The following is an 18,231-nucleotide window of genomic DNA, read 5'->3' as shown; positions in this document are numbered from 1 at the left end:
AGGTTCGTGCTAAAAGTGCTCCAACATTATCAGAATACTGAACACACAAGTCCGGTTCAATAATTTGAAAGTTTGCTGTGATGCTCAAACAAACGCTCATTGATTGAAAGTAATGAAATTTCGAAGACAAGCAGACAGTTAACACTATCATGTTAGTCGGATTTCACTGGTTGCTATTGGTTACCCAGCAAATTAATTACATTCTATTAATAAACCCTCAAATGGGCATCAGGATGATCTCGCTTTGATAGCGACAGGTCTCTCTATCACAGCTATATTGATATTAGGAAGGAAAATTGGAAACTCGATCTCCATAACACAATTCGGTAAATGAAATACAGCACGCCATTTAGAATTAGGTTAACCTATCATGCAGAAATATTAAACTACAGGGCAGGCCCATTGGGATATTTCTCGCTCCAGCCAGTGCACCACGACTGGTATATCAAAGGCGGTGGTATGTGCTATCCTGTCTGTGGAATGGTGCATATAAAAGATCCCTAGCTGCTAATCGAAAAGAGTAGCCCATGAAGTGGCGACAGTGGATTTCCTCTCTGAATATCTGTGTGGTCCTTAACCATATGCCCGATGCCATATAACCGTAAATAAAGTGTGATGAATGTGTCGTTAAATAAAACGTTTCCTTCCTTATTAAACTACATGCATGTGTATCAAGCATGGATCCAAGGGTGAAATTTGTTTTCTTTAATCACACCACTATAGACAGTGTTTCTGCCCAAAAGAAATTTTTGGATATGGCACTATGGTATTGAATGCAATAACAGTCGACAGTGGGTATGGAGGCCTCCCCCAGAAAGAAAATGGGTTACGTTTAGGGTTAGGGTTAAGAAAATCATACAGTAATAGATAAGAGTCATTAATTTTGTCAAAAGGTTAAGTTAAAAAAATAAAATATGCAAAACATTTGGGTATGGTGCCATACCTGTTTTACCCTCTGGCAAAAACTGGTAAAGCATATTGGTTTATTAATCATCGGCTATTGGATGTCAAACATTTGATAATTTTGACATATAGTCTTAGAAAGGAAACCCGCTACATTTTTTCATTTGTAGCAAGGGATCTTTTATATGCACCATCCCACAGACAGGACAGCACATAGTACGGCCTTTGATATACATGTTTGTTGTATCAGTTGAGGTGCACTGGCTGGAACGAGAAATAATCCAATGGGCCCACCAACGGGGATTAATCCCAGATCAACCGCGCATCAAGTGAGCAATATACCACTGGACTACATCCCGCCCTCTATGTGTATGAAGCATGGATTCATGGGGAAGGTGCTGGTTGTGTGCACACACACATATTTTAAAGGCCCTCCCCAGATACTGACGGTCATAATAAGGGGTAGGACTTTCCACTAACACACAACAATATACTGTAACCAAGCTTTCCCTTTTTTATTACTTCTTTCTTTTTCTTTTCTGTTGTTTTTTTGAAAGGGTGGGGTCACACAGCCACCCTTTTAATGCTGACCCAGTGAGAACACGGACTATATACTAAAACAACTTTACTCTTGACTCACCTTTCCTGATGTGTGCACCCTCCCCCCCCCCCCCCCCCCCCCATATTCCAAAGGGCTCTCCAGATACTGAGGGTCAAAATAAGTGGTAGGTCTTTCCACAAAGTTGACTAACACACAACAATGTACTGTAAACAAGCTTTTTTCCCTTTTTCTTTTCTGTTTTTTTTTTTTTTCTTTTGTTTTTCTTTGTTTTTATACACTAAAACAAATTCACTCCTGACTCACCTTTCCCGATGTGTTGGCCTTCACTTTCCAGTAGAGTTTCTCAATCTGTTGACAGAAGTCTGGAAACTCAGGAATCACAAACTTGTTTTGGAATGCTTTTGCTATGAGAAGATTGTTGTCCGATATGCAGCTAAACAAAATCAAGAGAAGAATACTTAGCAAGCATTCTGAGAGTACTGCTAAAGCAATTTATGTCCCCTACAGGGCCCAACACATTTTTAGATCTCCTAAATTAAAGGCCATAACTCTGTAAAAAAAATTGTAAATTGCCATAAAAATTAAACTTGATCTGTAACACTAAAAGATAAAGCCACATATACAAAATCTCATCCACTAGATTACATTTTGTAATTTTGTCATAGTCTTAGAGAAGAAGCCCGATACATTTTTTCATTAGTATATGTAGCAAGGGATCTTTTATATGCACCATCCCAGACAGGATAGCACATACCACAGCCTTTGATATACCAGTCGTGATGCACTGGCTGGGACGAGAAATAGCCCAGTGGGCCTACCGACAGGGATCGATCCAAGACCGACCGCACATCAAACAAGCACTTTACCACTGGGCTATATCCCGGCATGAATTCTAGAAAGCCCAAACCTACCTGAGGAATAATAATCACAGTAACAGACTCACAATCCAAGACCGACCGCACATCAAACAAGCACTTTACCACTGGGCTATATCCCGGCATGAATTCTAGAAAGCCCAAACCTACCTGAGGAATAATGATCACAGTAACAGACTCACAATCCAAGACCGACCGCACATCAAACAAGCACTTTACCACTGGGCTATATCCCGGCATGAATTCTAGAAAGCCCAAACCTACCTGAGGAATAATAATCACAGTAACAGACTCACAATCCAAGACCGACCGCACATCAAACAAGCACTTTACCACTGGGCTATATCCCGGCATGAATTCTAGAAAGCCCAAACCTATCTGAGGAATAATAATCACAGTAACAGACTCACAATCCAAGACCGACCGCACATCAAACAAGCACTTTACCACTGGGCTATATCCCGGCATGAATTCTAGAAAGCCCAAACCTATCTGAGGAATAATAATCACAGTAACAGACTCACAATCCAAGACCGACCGCACATCAAACAAGCACTTTACCACTGGGCTATATCCCGGCATGAATTCTAGAAAGCCCAAACCTACCTGAGGAATAATAATCACAGTAACAGACTCACAATCCAAGACCGACCGCACATCAAACAAGCACTTTACCACTGGGCTATATCCCGGCATGAATTCTAGAAAGCCCAAACCTATCTGAGGAATAATAATCACAGTAACAGACTCACAATCCAAGACCGACCGCACATCAAACAAGCACTTTACCACTGGGCTATATCCCGGCATGAATTCTAGAAAGCCCAAACCTACCTGAGGAATAATGATCACAGTAACAGACTCACAATCCAAGACCGACCGCACATCAAACAAGCACTTTACCACTGGGCTATATCCCGGCATGAATTATAGAAAGCCCAAACCTATCTGAGGAATAATAATCACAGTAACAGGAATCAAGGAAGGAAACGTTTTATTTAACAATGCACTCAACACATTTTATTTATGGTTATATCGCGTCAGACATATGGTTAAGGACCACACAGATATTGAGGGAGGAAACCCGCTGTCGCCACTTCATGGACTACTCTTTTCGATTAGCAGCAAGGGGTCTTTTATATGCACCATCCCACAGACAGGATAGCACATACCACAGCCTTTGATACACCAGACGTGGTGTACTGACTGGGACGAGAAATAGCCCAATGGGTTCTCCGATGGAGATCGATCATAGACTGACCGCACATCAAGCGAGCGCTTTACCACTGGGCTACGTCCTGGCTTGAATTCTAGAAAGCCCAAACCTGTCTGAGGAATAATAATCACAGTAACAGACTCACAATCGAAACTTCTCTTTGTCCAGGCTGACGACGCCCTCGTGTCCTGACTTTGCCAGATCGGTCCTGACGCTATTTATCTTCTGTATGCATTCCTTCAATCTGGGATCCTTCTTTGTGAGTCCCGTGCTGAATAACACCTGCGATAATTAAAGACACATGCATCATAATCAAATCTGAATGACAAAAAAATTACAGGGCACAACATTTCACGAGATCCATTGTTCTGTTTGCGTGTCGGTTATGCAACTTTAAAATCACGAGAACCGCCAATCGGTTATGTGGTGAACAATTACATTCTAAAATTAAAAGTACTATATATCAGTAATGAAAGTGAAAACCACTTTATGCAGGGCCGTAGCTAGGGGGGTGGGGAATCCGGAAAACATTATAGAAACTTAAAGAAAATTATCTTCTCAACCGTTTAAGGAGTTTAGACTATTAACTACTCAGTTGCCCCCCTCCCCCCCCCCCCCCCCAACAAAACATCATAGCTACGGCTCTGCTTTATGTCTTTAAATACATTTGAACCACCAATGTAGCACAGAACCGTAGTTCAAGTGTTTTAGGATTAGGTAGGCCTAACTCATCGGTTACGAGAACTATATTCACATAACCGAACAAGTGGTTACTTAAGTAAGACTCACATGAATTAAGTTCCTGTTACCTAAGATTTTGAAATATTGTTCCCTGCATTATCTATGATCAAAACCACATCTCTATACAAGGCAGAGTCGAATGGGTATTTTGTAAAATAGGGATAAAGCGCTCGTCTCAGATTGATTCCCCGTTGGGCTATTTCTCATTCCAGCAAGTGCACAACGACTGGTATATCAGAGACCATGGCGTGTGTTATTCTGTCTGTGGGATGGTACACATAAAAGATCCCTTGCTAGTACAGGGTTGAAAATGAACAGTCGCCCAGTCGCCCGTGGCGACCTTTATTGGCTAAATGAGACTAGGAATCTTACAAAGGTAGTCCGTTGGGTGACCATCGATTTTAGTGTCTGGCGAGTATTGTACTAGTTAAAAAAGAAACACACTGATACTGAATCAAATGTGACAAAACACACCGCGTCTATGTCGGTGCGTACTACAGATCTGGTAGCAGAAGACCTAGAACATGTTCTATATTTTGACAACGCCAACATAATGAATAAAGATAAAATTCATATAAAATATATTAATTTATTAAGTTTTAAACCCATACCATTGTAAATAACATTTTATTGGGGGTAAAAGTGCAGTGTAAATTAAAACAAAAATTCTTTACAAATTACCATCAAACTGCATAGGTTAACTCTCTTTTTTGTGATACAAGTTTTAAGGCAATTGATGGAACATCCAAGGTAACCTGAATGACACAACCATAATACAATGTCATGTTCAGGGCCGTATCTCTGCACAAAGCAGAGTCGAATGGGCATTTGGCAAAACAGTGGATGATTCCATGGATCTCTATCTAGGAGAACAGCCACTCTCGAGGAAATCATTTGCTGGGAATTTCACCCCTCTTGTATCACCACAAAGTTTATTCCATCCATCTTGCATCACCACAAAGAGGACTGCCACTTCCAGACTAGTTTACTAAAGCATGCGCAGTTCTACATTTAGTCTATTTCTACTGCATTATCTTTTACCCTGTGTTGAAAATGAGATTTAATATGTTTAATTTAATGGTAAGTATTTGTAAAGAAACATGTTTATTTATACTGGATTTCTTTTTCAATTTTTATTTTATTTCAGTTGGTATAGGTTTAAAACTTAACATGTTTTTATATAAATTTTTACTTTATTCATTATGAAGTTAAACGTCAATTCATCGATTTTCTTTAACGCAAACGGTCATTATTCAACAAAAAAACACAAAGGTTTTAATTTTACCTGTGCAGTTAAAATCCAATGTGATAATTGGAGGGCTAGTTGAATTTGAGAAGGGCCAGTAAGATTTTTCTTCAACTGGTCCTGCTGGCGACCTTGGTTTTCATGTTAATTTTCAACCCTGCTAGTAATGGAAAAATGTAGTGGGTTTCGTTAAACAAAATGAACAAATATGCCAATTTTGAAATGTTTTTGCCAATATCGCAATGCTGAACCTGAATGTTTTTGCCAATATCGCAATGCTGAACCTGAATGCCTACAGCAATTTTAAACCACAAACTTTTGTAACTAATATCAAACATTTGGTAATTTTGACTCATAGTCATCAGAGGAAACCTGTACATCTTTTCCATTAGAAGAAAGGTATCTTTTCTATGCACTTTCACATGGACAGGAAAGCACATACCACGGCCTTTGACCAATCGTGGTACACTGTTTGGAATAAGATAAAAAACCAATCACGTTCTGGATCAAAATACAGGAGCGGTGCAGTGTAAAAAATAGTGGAACGGCTCGAGGTTGCCAGACTCTCCTTTCAAATTCACCTGTGAAGAACATTTTCACAGATACAACAAATATGAACAAAAAAGTGATACGGCCGTACCGTCTGCACCGCCCTTGAAATAAGAAGAAATGTTTTATTTAACAATGCACTCAACACATTTTATTTATGGTTATATGGTGTCGGACATATGGTTAAGGACCACATAGATATTGAGGGAGGAAACCCGCTGTCGCCACTTCATGGGCTGCAGATGCAGACACAAGCGGATGGGTTGGAACGGAAGACGCAGGCCGTGGAGTCCTGTACAACCCCTGGCACACGTTTCCTCCTTCTCGTACCTCTTCCCTTCCTCTTCTGAGTGACCGCATCACCATACACCAAAGTCACAGTTGCTCGCATCTTCATAAATCAAGGATAATATTCGTTCCTCGTATTCAGCCTTGATACATGTCATCAAGAAATCCAATCTAATTAAAATTAGCTCCACTATTACATGTGGATCTAAAGACAGCCAGTTGGAGCTCATGTCCACCAATCAAAACCTTACTTGCAGAATCCTGCCAGTGATTTAAAAATAATTTGAAAACATTCCAAATTATCCAGAGGGTATACGACATGTTTCGTGTGAATTACGAATGCCTTAAAACATGTTTTATTTTATAAAATAAATAATTTGTAATATAAAACTGAAGACTGATAACCCACCCCGTACGTATTGGTATGGTTCGCTGTACTGCGGCCACTAAAATAGACTCGCCCGATATTTTTAGAATTTGTATGCTCCCAAATAACGTTATAAAAGGCGAAGTGTGATTGGTCAATATTTAAATTATTATTTACAGACGAAATGTTACCTGGACATTGGGGACTACGCAGTGTTGTTAGTTTTAAATCACTGGCAGGATTCTGCAAGTAAGGTTTTGATTGGTGGACATGAGCTCCAACTGGCTGTCTTTAGATCCACATGTAATAGTGGAGCTAATTTTAATTAGATTGCAAGAAATCGTGCCACAAAATGCTTAAAATTCATTGGATGCGATGAGATCTGATTGCAACGAATCGCAATGCTCCTTATAGATTCCATTGTTATTGTAAACAAAGATGGCAGCGTCAGCGTCCGGCGGTTAATTTTTGAGATTGTCACATGTTACCGATGCTGTGATTGGTCAGCGATATCATCGTGTAAGGGACATAATCGGTGTTACAAATTTTCTTCCAATAGAGGGCGCTAGTAGTGGATATCAGTAATCTTGACTACATGTATCAAGGCTGAATACGAGGAACACATATTAGCCTTGATTTATGAAGATGAGTTGCTCGTGACCCGGTGTAAGCGAGGCGGTACTCTAACAGCTTCCCATAACTAACAAGCAGTCCCCCCAGGTGGGGGGGGGGGGAGGCAAGTCGAGAGTACATGAACATACATCCAGCTTCATCCTGTGTTGTCAGAGAAGTGATCCTGATATAGTAATGAGTGTGAAATACCAAAGTTACAGTCCCCCATACTTTTTAAATAGTTTCATATTCAGTTGGGTTATCATTTTTGGTGAGCCAGCCAATATACATTGTAAAGTATAAAATAAATTAAAGCCGCACACCCTAGTTCCATCCAGCGAAAATAAATTATAATTTGGTTAATCTACAAACCTGTAACACACTTAGATCACGTTTTTATCAAATGGTGTGAAAAAGCAGGTTTTATATCGATAAATATCATGGGAATCCCCATGTCATAATTGCTTGAAATAATTTGAAAGTTAGTATTCTGATGTCACCTGTAGATGTCGCTCGAAGCACAACAATGCCTACGTCACGACAAATTTCACAGACTTGGGGTGCGTTCGTTTTACCTCTCCTGGACATGTTCCAACTGTTCTGTCCTGGTTGTATCCCCTCTCCAGATATCGTAAGACTTAGCAAAATTATTGGTTTTAAGGGTTTGTAACGTTTTGTATTGAGACACTTACTTGTCTGAACTTTATTGTTACTGAAAATGTTCACGAACTGTGAAGAAAAATCTCACAAATGAACAACAACAAATCGGATGTTGATTGCGCGAACCGTGCACGAGAAAACAAACCGAACCAAAATGATAACGGTCACGTGATATACCAACGTCTGTGACATTGAAATGGAAATATCCCCTCTAAAAATAGATTGGACCTCGCTTGCTTAACGTTTTTTTCTCGACAACACGTCTTGTGAAAAAATGCATTTCGTAGTTTTACAAACATCAGGATTACCAAAAAGCACTTCAGGTGAATAAAAATGTGTATTCTAAATAATAAAATGTAAGTAAAGTGCAATTTTATTTGTGAAAAATGGGGTTTAATAGCGAAAAACAACGCCGTAATGGCAACGCAACATATTCAAAATTATAAGTCCCGTAAAACAAATATAACACCACACAGGAAAAAAAGAGAGTAAAGTTTGTTTTATTTAACGACGGCTCTAGAGCACATTGATTTTTATCTTATCATCAGAAGGAAGGAAATGCTTTATTTAACAATGCACTCAACAGATTTTATTTACGGTTATGTGGCATCAGACATATGGTTAAGGACCACACAGATATTGAGGGAGGAAACCTGCTGTCGCCACTTCATGGGCTACTCTTTTCGATCTTTTATTGTATGCACCATCCCACAGACAGGATAGCACATACCACGACCTTTGATATACCAGTCGTGATGCACTGGCTTGAGTGAGAAATAGCCCAATGGGCCCACCGACGGAAATCGATCCCAGACCGACCGCACATCAAGCGAATGCTATACCACTGGGCTACATCCTGCCCCCGAGGGCAATAAGTGCAATGACTGTCATATTTATTTTGTTTACAATTTCGAATGAGCTGCTATTTTAACAATATTTGATCTATCGGCCTAAAATTTTCACCGAACGTGGCAAATATCCAAATAGAAATGGGGTTGAAATAATTCCACATTCAGGAGGGTTTTTTTTTTTTCGAGTCCGGGGGCAGGACGTAGCCCAGTGTTAAAGTGCTCGCTCGATGAGCGGTCGGTCTGGGATCGATCCCCGTCGGTGGGCCCATTGGGCTATTTCTCGTTCCAGCCAGTGCTCCACGACTGGTGTATCAAAGGTTGTGGTATGTACTACCCTGTCTGTGGGATGGTGCATATAAAAGATCCCTTGCTGCTAATCGAAAAGAGTAGCCCATGAAGTGGCGACAGCAGGTTTTCTCTCTCAATATCTGTGTGGTCCTTAACCATATGTCCGACGCCATATAACTGTAAATAAAATGTGTTGAGTGTGTCGTTAAATAAAACATTTCCTTCCTTTTTCGAGTCACTCAATATAAAATGTTTGTTTTTTTAATTAATTTTTTTTTACGTTTAACCTAATTATGCATGTACTCACAGACAAGAATCGGTCAACAGAGACTTTTCCATTGTTGTCAGACAGATAGTTGAACAACTTGTCTTCAAAGTTCCATAACTCCTCACTGACACCGCTGAAAATGAAATGCAGATTTTCAACATGAACAAAGAGGTGTACATGTGCTTCATTACTGGAAGTGTGGCACAGACAGGTCCTGATGGATTTTGTAAAAGTGAAGGTGCAGGTGGGGGTGATGGATACAAAAATAACACCTGCAATTAAGAACATGTCCATGACAAAAAAAAAAAGTAATTAAAAAAACCTGCATGAATATGGTCCACGGTTAACAAAAGTGCCGTGGAGAATTAAAAACAATTTCCACGGCATTGTCGATTGCGGTTATATGATGTTGGACATATGGTTAAGTACCACACAGATATTGAGAGAGGAAACCCACTGTCGCCACTTCATGAGCTACTCTTTTCGATTAGCAGCAAGGGACCTTTTATATGCACCATCCCATAGACAGCATAGCACATACAACGGCCTTTGATATACCAGTCGTGGTGCACTGGCTGGAGTGAGAAATAGCCTAGTGGGTCTACTGACGGGGATCGATCCTAAATCGACCGTGCATCAAGCGAACACTTTACCACTGGGCTATGTTTCGCTCCTCTAATTGGATCATGCCATTGACAAAGTCCGATTTTCATGGCAAAACGGCAAGTAATAATGCCATCACAGTAAAATATAAATCCTGGTGTGCTGACTAGAATACTGGTAGTAAATTATCAGCCAGGGCTGTAGTCTACCAAAATTCCTAGGATGGAGGTAAAAACTAAAATAAATTAAATTAAATTTTAAAAATATAATAAAATGGAGAATGATTGAGGTACAAATTATTCAAAATAATATTAGATCTTCTTCACCTCTGGAAAAAAAAAAATGAGAGGAACAACTCCAGTACCCCCCCCCCCCCCCCCCCCCCCCCCACCCCACCACTATGAACACCCTGTAGCTAGAAAGGGACATTAAAAGGACTTGTCACCATATAGGGAGAGGGATGGTCAAATGGTGCTTAAATACCAGCAATCAATGTGCAGTCAAGCATATGTTTATGGGTGGGGGGGGAGGGGGGAATGGGTCGAACCCCTGCTTAAAGCATTTTTGTTTTCAATATATAATCTGGGGGAGCATAACTCGACCATTAATCTCGATGGTCCCCCCCCCCCCCCCGCCGCCGCTAAAATTCCTGCACGTGCGCCTAGTTCTATTGGTGTACCAAACGTCAACATAAACAAATGCCGTTGGTGCCTTGCTTTGTTTGCGCACTATACACCAAATACCGTTATAATTATTGGTGCGTGACATTACGAGGTAATAGGGAGGTAATAGGCTACGCATGATATGACACGGTGACCTTCTTTCATAATTGTATAGTATTTAAGCAATACTCACGTGTTTGGCTCATTGACTGCGTTAAACTGTGTCCGGCGAAAAACGTGGCTGCTGTTCAGACATTCGTGGCGAAAACGTAAAATGTTCCACTGACACTTGTGGCAAATAGCAGCCGCCATGAATCGGTAACATTTCGAACCAGCAAGAATGCTCATTGCATAAATTAATAAAAATGTCTTCGCATTTAACCTTCTTTCTAATTAAATGTCTTGTCTTAGAAGATCAAAGAATAACTGTGCATATACATCGACCAGTAAAATCAATGGTTCGTTCACACGTAGACTACGCACATGGAACCATGTTTTGCGGTTGTTATGAATCACTGGAAGCCACGCGAAAGCCCACGTGCTGGATTATAACTAGTAGCCTAGTCGCAAAACTGTCAGTGATGGGTTTTATGTGATTCTGGGTCGACCCGAAAGGTGATGATGTAGGGCACCGCCGATGTTAGTCCAATACATCTGTCGTCGAACTAAATCCTGTAACACACGCCAGATGTATGGAAGTTCAAGTAAGCCAATGTCTGAAAACAATTTATAGAATTGACATTGATTAAGGGGCGAGATAGTAGCCCAGTGATATTTAAAGCGCACACGCCTGATGCGCGGTCGCTCAAGGTTCGATCCCCGTCGGTGGGCCCACAGGCTATATATATCTTGTCCCAGCCAGTTAAACGGTTTTTTGTTTTGTTTAATGACACCACTAGAAAAAAGGTTTATTTTGTTTAACTACACCACAAGAGCACATTAATTTATTAATCATTGGCTATTGGATGTCAAACATTGGGTAATTCTGACAATCTTAGAGAGGAAACCCACTATTGATTATTTCTCCATTAGTAGCAAGGGATCTTTTATATGAACCATCCCTCAGAAAGTATAGCACATGCCACGGCCTTTAATACACCAGTCGTGGTGCACTGACTGGAACGAGAAATAGCCCAATGGGCCCATTTTCGGGAATCGATCCTTGACCGACCGCGCATTAAGCGAGCGCTTTACCACTGGGCTACGTCCCGCCCCACCTAGCCAGTGCTCCACGACCGGTAACAAAAGGCTGTGGTACGTGCTATCCTGTCTCTGGGATGGTGCATTTGAAAGATCCCTTAATTAATATATACTATAATGGAATAATGTAGCGGGTTTCCTCTCAAGGACTGCAGTAGCGGATCCAGGGGGGGTCCAGGGATCCGTACCCCCCTCTTTTTGAAAACCGACCATAACCTTTAAGAGGAAACGTGATTATATTAACTGTTCTGTGTAAAAGGATAGATCAGTCATCACATTTGGACCCCCTCCCACCCCCCATAAGAAATCCTGCATCCGCGCCTGAACTGTATGTCATAATTACCAAATGCAAGACATCCGACAGCAATTTTGTTTAGAACTACCTAGCAGGTGCTCTTATGATATCCAGTGGTGTCGTTAAACAAAACACGTTAACTTTAACATTGATTAAAGTGGCGGATGCACTCATTTTGAAGGCAGGCCCTTAGAAACGATATCTGGGGTGGGAGTGGCTGCATTTAGTGGGGGTCACAGCCTCCATAGTGTGTGTGTGTCCGTGTGTGTGTGTGTCACGGGGATCCTATAATACCCGTAACTGAATGAAACACGATTGTCCAATATCTCTCCTAACTGTATATCTATTAGATCTCTCTGTATCGAGCAGTTATACCCGAGTGTGGCTCGTCTAGGTATGATCAGAGATAAGATCTATATATAAAGTATATATTATTATAGCACGTTTAGTTCACTAGAAAACACAACAAAAACACAATACACTTTGGAATATGTATTAACCTACGCTGTCAAAGGTACTGCCGCAGTAGTTAATTAACAACAACAAATAATAACAACCCAGAACTGATCACTTAATCAGTTAATCTCTAGGTGTCTAGTTTATACAATAAGCTAATCACTTCACCGTGACACAACACCCACACGTGTGATAATTGAGAAACGCTTCCAGGGGAACTTAATTAATAAAGGAATTACAACTCTATTCCTAACTGGTTAATTTTTAATTAACCCTTACTACTCGTTCAGTAACGTGTGATAATTGAGAAACGCTGCCAGGGAAACTTAATAAAGAAAGGAATTACAACTCTATTCCTAACTGGTTAATTTTTAATTAACCCTTAACTACTCGTTCAGTAACCTTGTAACACAGAATTAATACTGGTACCTATCACAATAAAGACAATAACCTACAGTTTACCTAGGTCCTCTAGGATGACTGGATAATCTTTATATATATTTAGACAGTGAGCCTACAGTTTACTGCGTCAGATGACCGGCAGCACCGTCTAAATAAGATTGGTATAATACAGTATTAAAATATTTAAAGTCACATCAATCACATCAAGGTTATACACAGAGCAGAAAATATATAATTACCAGTCCGGACGGACAGCGATCCCCTGGAGCCTTCCTTATGTTTTTCCCCGATATCTCTAAAACCCTAGCTATTTATTAAAAAACCAAATATCGCCTGGGGTTACATCGCGGCACCTCACGTATCATGTGAATTTTCTACAGCCACCACGCCGGCATATTTTTCTTAGATCGCCCAGACTGGCTGTCGCCATTCCGCGAGCAATCCCCTGGTCATGAACAGCACTACCGGAGTTATTACGTAACTACTGACTACATGGCCTCCACATCTGCGCTGGGTGTGTATTACAAAAGCTCGACGACCGTCGCGCAAAGGTATCACGTAACAAGTTGCCCATCTGGGCTTAAGTACATATTGGAACTGCACACGGCCCTCTAAAACAATTAATATCGCCACAGGCGAAAACAAATTAAGAGCATGTTCCGTCACAGTGTGTGTGTGTGTGTGTGTGTGTGAGAGAGAGAGAGAGACGATCCGAGAGAGAGAGAGAGAGACGAGAGAGAGGAGAGAGAGAGGAGAGGAGAGGAGAGAGAGAGAGAGAGAGAGAGAGAGAGAGAGAGAGAGGACAGTTTGAGAGAGAGAGAGAGAGAGAGAGAGAGAGAGAGAGAGAGAGAGAGAGAGAGAGAGAGAGAGAGAGAGAGAGAGAGGAATAAATGTTTAGTAACATCACAGCATATTTCATATTATGGCATTTTGTTATTTTATCATTTGGCCAATGAGGGGGGAGAGAGAGAGAGAGAGAGAGAGAGAGAGAGAGAGAGAGAGAGAGAGAGAGAGAGAGAGAGAGAGAGAGAGAGAGAGAGAGAGAGAGAGAAGAAATTGAGGAGCAGAGCGAGAGAGCGTAAAGAGAGCACAAGTCAAAATTTCAATACACTTTATGTAGTCTATATATAGAATAGAACAAAAACAAAAAAGGTAGCTTACATTTTGGTAATCGAGTGGAGGGGACAGCAGCACCATCACCCGGTTCCTATACATACGGCCTGGGAGGGTTGGGTGGCGACTAAAAGTTGCATGCATGGCAATTTGTACTGGAGTCCGGTACACTAAAGTTTATTGTCGGACAAGGCGACTTAGCGTAAAACTATCCTGAATCATTGTAAACTATTTCCAAATAACTATAAATAAATCCTTGTTTAATGACTAAAGTTATATATTTTGAATACAGATTAACCTAATGTTTAGAAACTTACTGTAGGCATATATCGAATGTGTTTCTGGCCGTCATAGCTAATGTCTAGGCTACATAGAGACGGATCGGGGGGGGGGGGGGGGGGGCCAGGGGCCCGGGCTGGACAGGGATCCCCTACAAACCTCACCCCCAAACTTCCATTGCCCTCTCATGGGCCCCCCTAAATTTTCTGGATCGACAGTTTTTTCATTCTTTCTTTTTTTTTAATTTTCATTTTTCGTTTTTGGGCTACTGAAAACGTGAACATAGTAGGATAAACGAGAAACTACGATCTATTGTATAGCTACAAACCTCCCGGAATTCCCAAAAAAAGGTGGGGGAGAAGCGAGGAGAGGAGTAGGACTATACTGTTCTCCAAAAGTTTGTTGTGGGTTTGTTCATTTGAGGCGCGGTACAGGGGAGGGAGGGGGGTCCTCCACTGAGGGGATTTGAACTACGGACTTCAGGAAAAATCCAGCGCTCAACCAACTGATCCATCTAGTAGAGAAATGGCTATTTTCATGGATTCATTTCAACTTATTTCGTATTTATATCCACAAACAATGAGTCGAAAACTGGTTCTGGGTGGGAGCGCCGGTGTCACGAAATAGAATCGCCCCCGTAAATTTTCGCCCCCCCGGCGAATCTATTTCGAAATAAATACCCCCCCCCCACTTGAAATAGAATCGCCCCGACCCACGAAATAGAATCACCCCAATTTTTTTTTTTTTTTTCCCTTACTCATTTTAGTTATTCTGTCATTTAATGTTTTAAATTATTGTTGAAACAGTAGACAGTTCTAGATGTTCAGGCCGAATGGGAATGATTGTGGGGTCTTTGCAATAGCCAATGCCTTCCAGTTGGCCAGGATATGTCTCCCTCATGAAATATAACATTGGATATGCGCAATCATATCTTAAAATGTATTGAAGACAGAGATGCGAGCATTCGATTATATGAATAAAAAAATCGACAAAATCGTGTGCATCTAAGAAGAAAAAAGACTCGTGTAATGATAGGACTTCATAACTTCGTATTTTCGTTCTCTTTATTTACATATTTTATGCAAGTATTGCATTTTGGTTCCCTGAGGATACTTAATTTGAAATAAAATGTTTATGGTTGATTTGAAATAATGTCCGTTGAACGATACCAAGAGCTTCTGAGAAGTATTATTAGTTCCCACTATACCTCTATCCACTCCACCCCACCCCACCCCCACACACCCACTGTAATAAAATTAGCACGGATGGAGATCTATTTATCACATAGTTGTTATTATTAATAGACTAACCGGAGAGCTAAAATACATTATCATAGTCTGGATAAAACAGCAACTTCTCTCTACTGCAAATTATAATAGGGCACTAAGCAGGAGAATGAAACAAGAGCAGTCTCCACCTGAAGATATGTATTATATAATACAAGTACATATTATCTGAGGCGGAGAAAGGTGGGGTGGGGGGGGTGGAGGGTGGAGAAGCGAGTAGAGATAATGGATAATAAGTGACCCCTATAATTATATAATTCTTTACAATAGTCGTCACTACAAGCGAAAATGTTTTATATTTGACGGAGAGTTATGTTTTTATTCATTCCATGGATTAATGCTTTCTGAAATGTTTAAAATGCATGACGTAGGAATTTATGAGGAAATCGGGGCACTTAACAAAAAATAAAAGAAATAAAATATCGTCTATAGTCTCTATACTATAGATAGAAATTAATTATAATCATAGACAGTTTAAACTAAAGAAAATAGAGGGTTATTCTTCTAATGTAATGTTGTATAATTAGAGAGTAATTCGCTTGAGAACTGTTCCCAAAAAGTGTAATATATACACAGAACTTCACATACGTTTTTTTTCGTTCCTATTTATTGCACGAGTTTATTGTGCGCAAGAATAATATATCACGAGACCGCGTAGCGGTCGAGTGGTATATATTCTTGCGCACAATAAACAAGTGCAATAAATAGGAACGAAAAAAAGTATGTGAAGTTCTGTATTTATCATACCTTCTTTAGTTTATTTATTTATTTAAAATTAATAAAATAATAAAATAATAATAAACATTCAAGGGAGCTAACTCTCAAACAATAATATGGGGGATTCCCCCAAAAATAGTTCAGGCTTTTATTGGACATATGTTCAATAAAAGATTTTTTAATTGCACGGATCGGAATGGTGTTTATTACTATACTAAGATTGAATGGATATGTAATAAATAAGGATATTTCTGTCTTTTTGTCGATGACTATTAAAGACAGCACATAATTTGTATGCGTATGGACTATGGTAGAAATAGATCATTGTCCTATATATAACACATTATATGGGGGGGGGGCGAAAATATTTGGAGGGGGGCGAGAAATAAATCCGCCGGCCGGCGATTTTCTAGGGGGGCGAATATATTTCGCGACACCGGTACCGGGCTGCGAACGGTCCCAGTACCTACCAGTCTTATGTCCGATGGTGGAACCACGACAGTACCAAGGCCGGTCACATTAGTTACTGCTAGTATGGGTACTTTATACCAACACAACAAAGAGAAAGAAAGAAATGTTTTATTTAACGACGCACTCAACACATTTTATTTACGGTTATATGGCGTCAGACATATGGTTAAGGACCACACAGATTTTGAGAGGAAACCCGCTGTCGCCACTACATGGGCTACTCTTTCCGATTAGCAGCAAGGGATCTTTTATTTGCGCTTCCCACAGGCAGGATAGCACAAACCATGGCCTTTGTTGAACCAGTTATGGATCACTGGTCGGTGCAAGTGGTTTACACCTACCCATTGAGCCTTGCGGAGCACTCACTCAGGGTTTGGAGTCGGTATCTGGATTAAAAATCCCTCGACTGGGATCCGAACCCAGTACCTACCAGCCTGTAGACCGATGGCCTAACCACGACGCCACCGAGGCCGGTTCACAACAAAGAGAAGCATAATATGCATATATAGCCTAAGCCATCTGTTTAGCATTTACTATATAACATTCCCCCCCCCCAAAAAAAAACAAAAAAAACAACAACAAACAAACAACAACAACAGAGAAGTTTTGTTTAACATTGATTAATTTATCATCGGCTATTAGATATCAAACATTTGGTAATAGTGACACGTAGTCATCGGAGGAAACCTGCTACATTTTTCATAATGCAGCAAGGGATCTTTTATATGCACTTTCCAACAAACAGGAAAACACGTAACACGGCTTTTGACCATTTGTGGTGCACGGGTTGGAATGAGAAAAAACCCAATCAGCTGAATGGATCCACCGAGGTGGTTCGATCCTGCGACGCATGCACATCAAGCGAGAAGTAAACCCCGCCCCTATAACGGACTGGAAACAATTCAACTTGTTTACAACGTAGCCCAGTGGAAAAGTACTCACTTGATGCGCGCTGGATCTGAGATCGATCCCCGTCGGTGGGCCCATTTGGGCTATTTCTCGCATCAGTCAGTGCACCACGACTGGTATATCAAAAGCCGTGGTATGTGCTATCCTGTCTTGGGGATGTTGCATATAAAAAATACCTTGCTGCTAATCGAAAAGAGTAGTCCATGAAGTGGCGACAGCGGGTTTCCTCTCTCAATATCTGTGTGGTCCTTAACCATATGTCCGACGCCATATAACCGTAAATAAAATGTGTTGAGTGCGTCGTTAAATAAAACATTTCCTTCCTTCCTTCTTGTGGTGACGTATATGGGCGTCGGGTTTCTTCGTGTAGCGTTGGTTACTTGGAAGGCCTACTGCTTAACAACATGTAAGC

At 40.7% G+C, this 18,231-nt stretch overlaps 1 protein-coding gene across 1 annotated transcript in view; it reads right to left on the bottom strand.

The window, feature by feature from the left end:
* LOC121377109 (glutaminase kidney isoform, mitochondrial-like) overlaps positions 1 to 11,273 on the bottom strand; it is a 39,814-nt gene extending 28,541 nt beyond the window's left edge. The window contains exons 1-4 of the mRNA XM_041504986.1: positions 10,885 to 11,273; positions 9,466 to 9,559; positions 3,702 to 3,838; positions 1,769 to 1,898 (exon numbers count right to left, since the gene is read on the bottom strand). Coding sequence (XP_041360920.1) covers positions 1,769 to 1,898; positions 3,702 to 3,838; positions 9,466 to 9,559; positions 10,885 to 11,039 — 516 coding nt within the window. The 5' untranslated portion in view covers positions 11,040 to 11,273. The remainder of the gene's footprint in view (positions 1 to 1,768; positions 1,899 to 3,701; positions 3,839 to 9,465; positions 9,560 to 10,884) is intronic.
* Between the last annotated feature and the right edge of the window lie 6,958 nt (positions 11,274 to 18,231).

The sequence above is a fragment of the Gigantopelta aegis genome, chromosome 7, assembly GCF_016097555.1.
Source record: "Gigantopelta aegis isolate Gae_Host chromosome 7, Gae_host_genome, whole genome shotgun sequence".
In the NCBI taxonomy this organism is placed as follows: Eukaryota; Metazoa; Mollusca; class Gastropoda; order Neomphalida; family Peltospiridae; genus Gigantopelta; species Gigantopelta aegis.
Note: the sequence above shows the minus strand (reverse complement) of the source record. Positions and strands in the feature narration are given on the sequence as shown.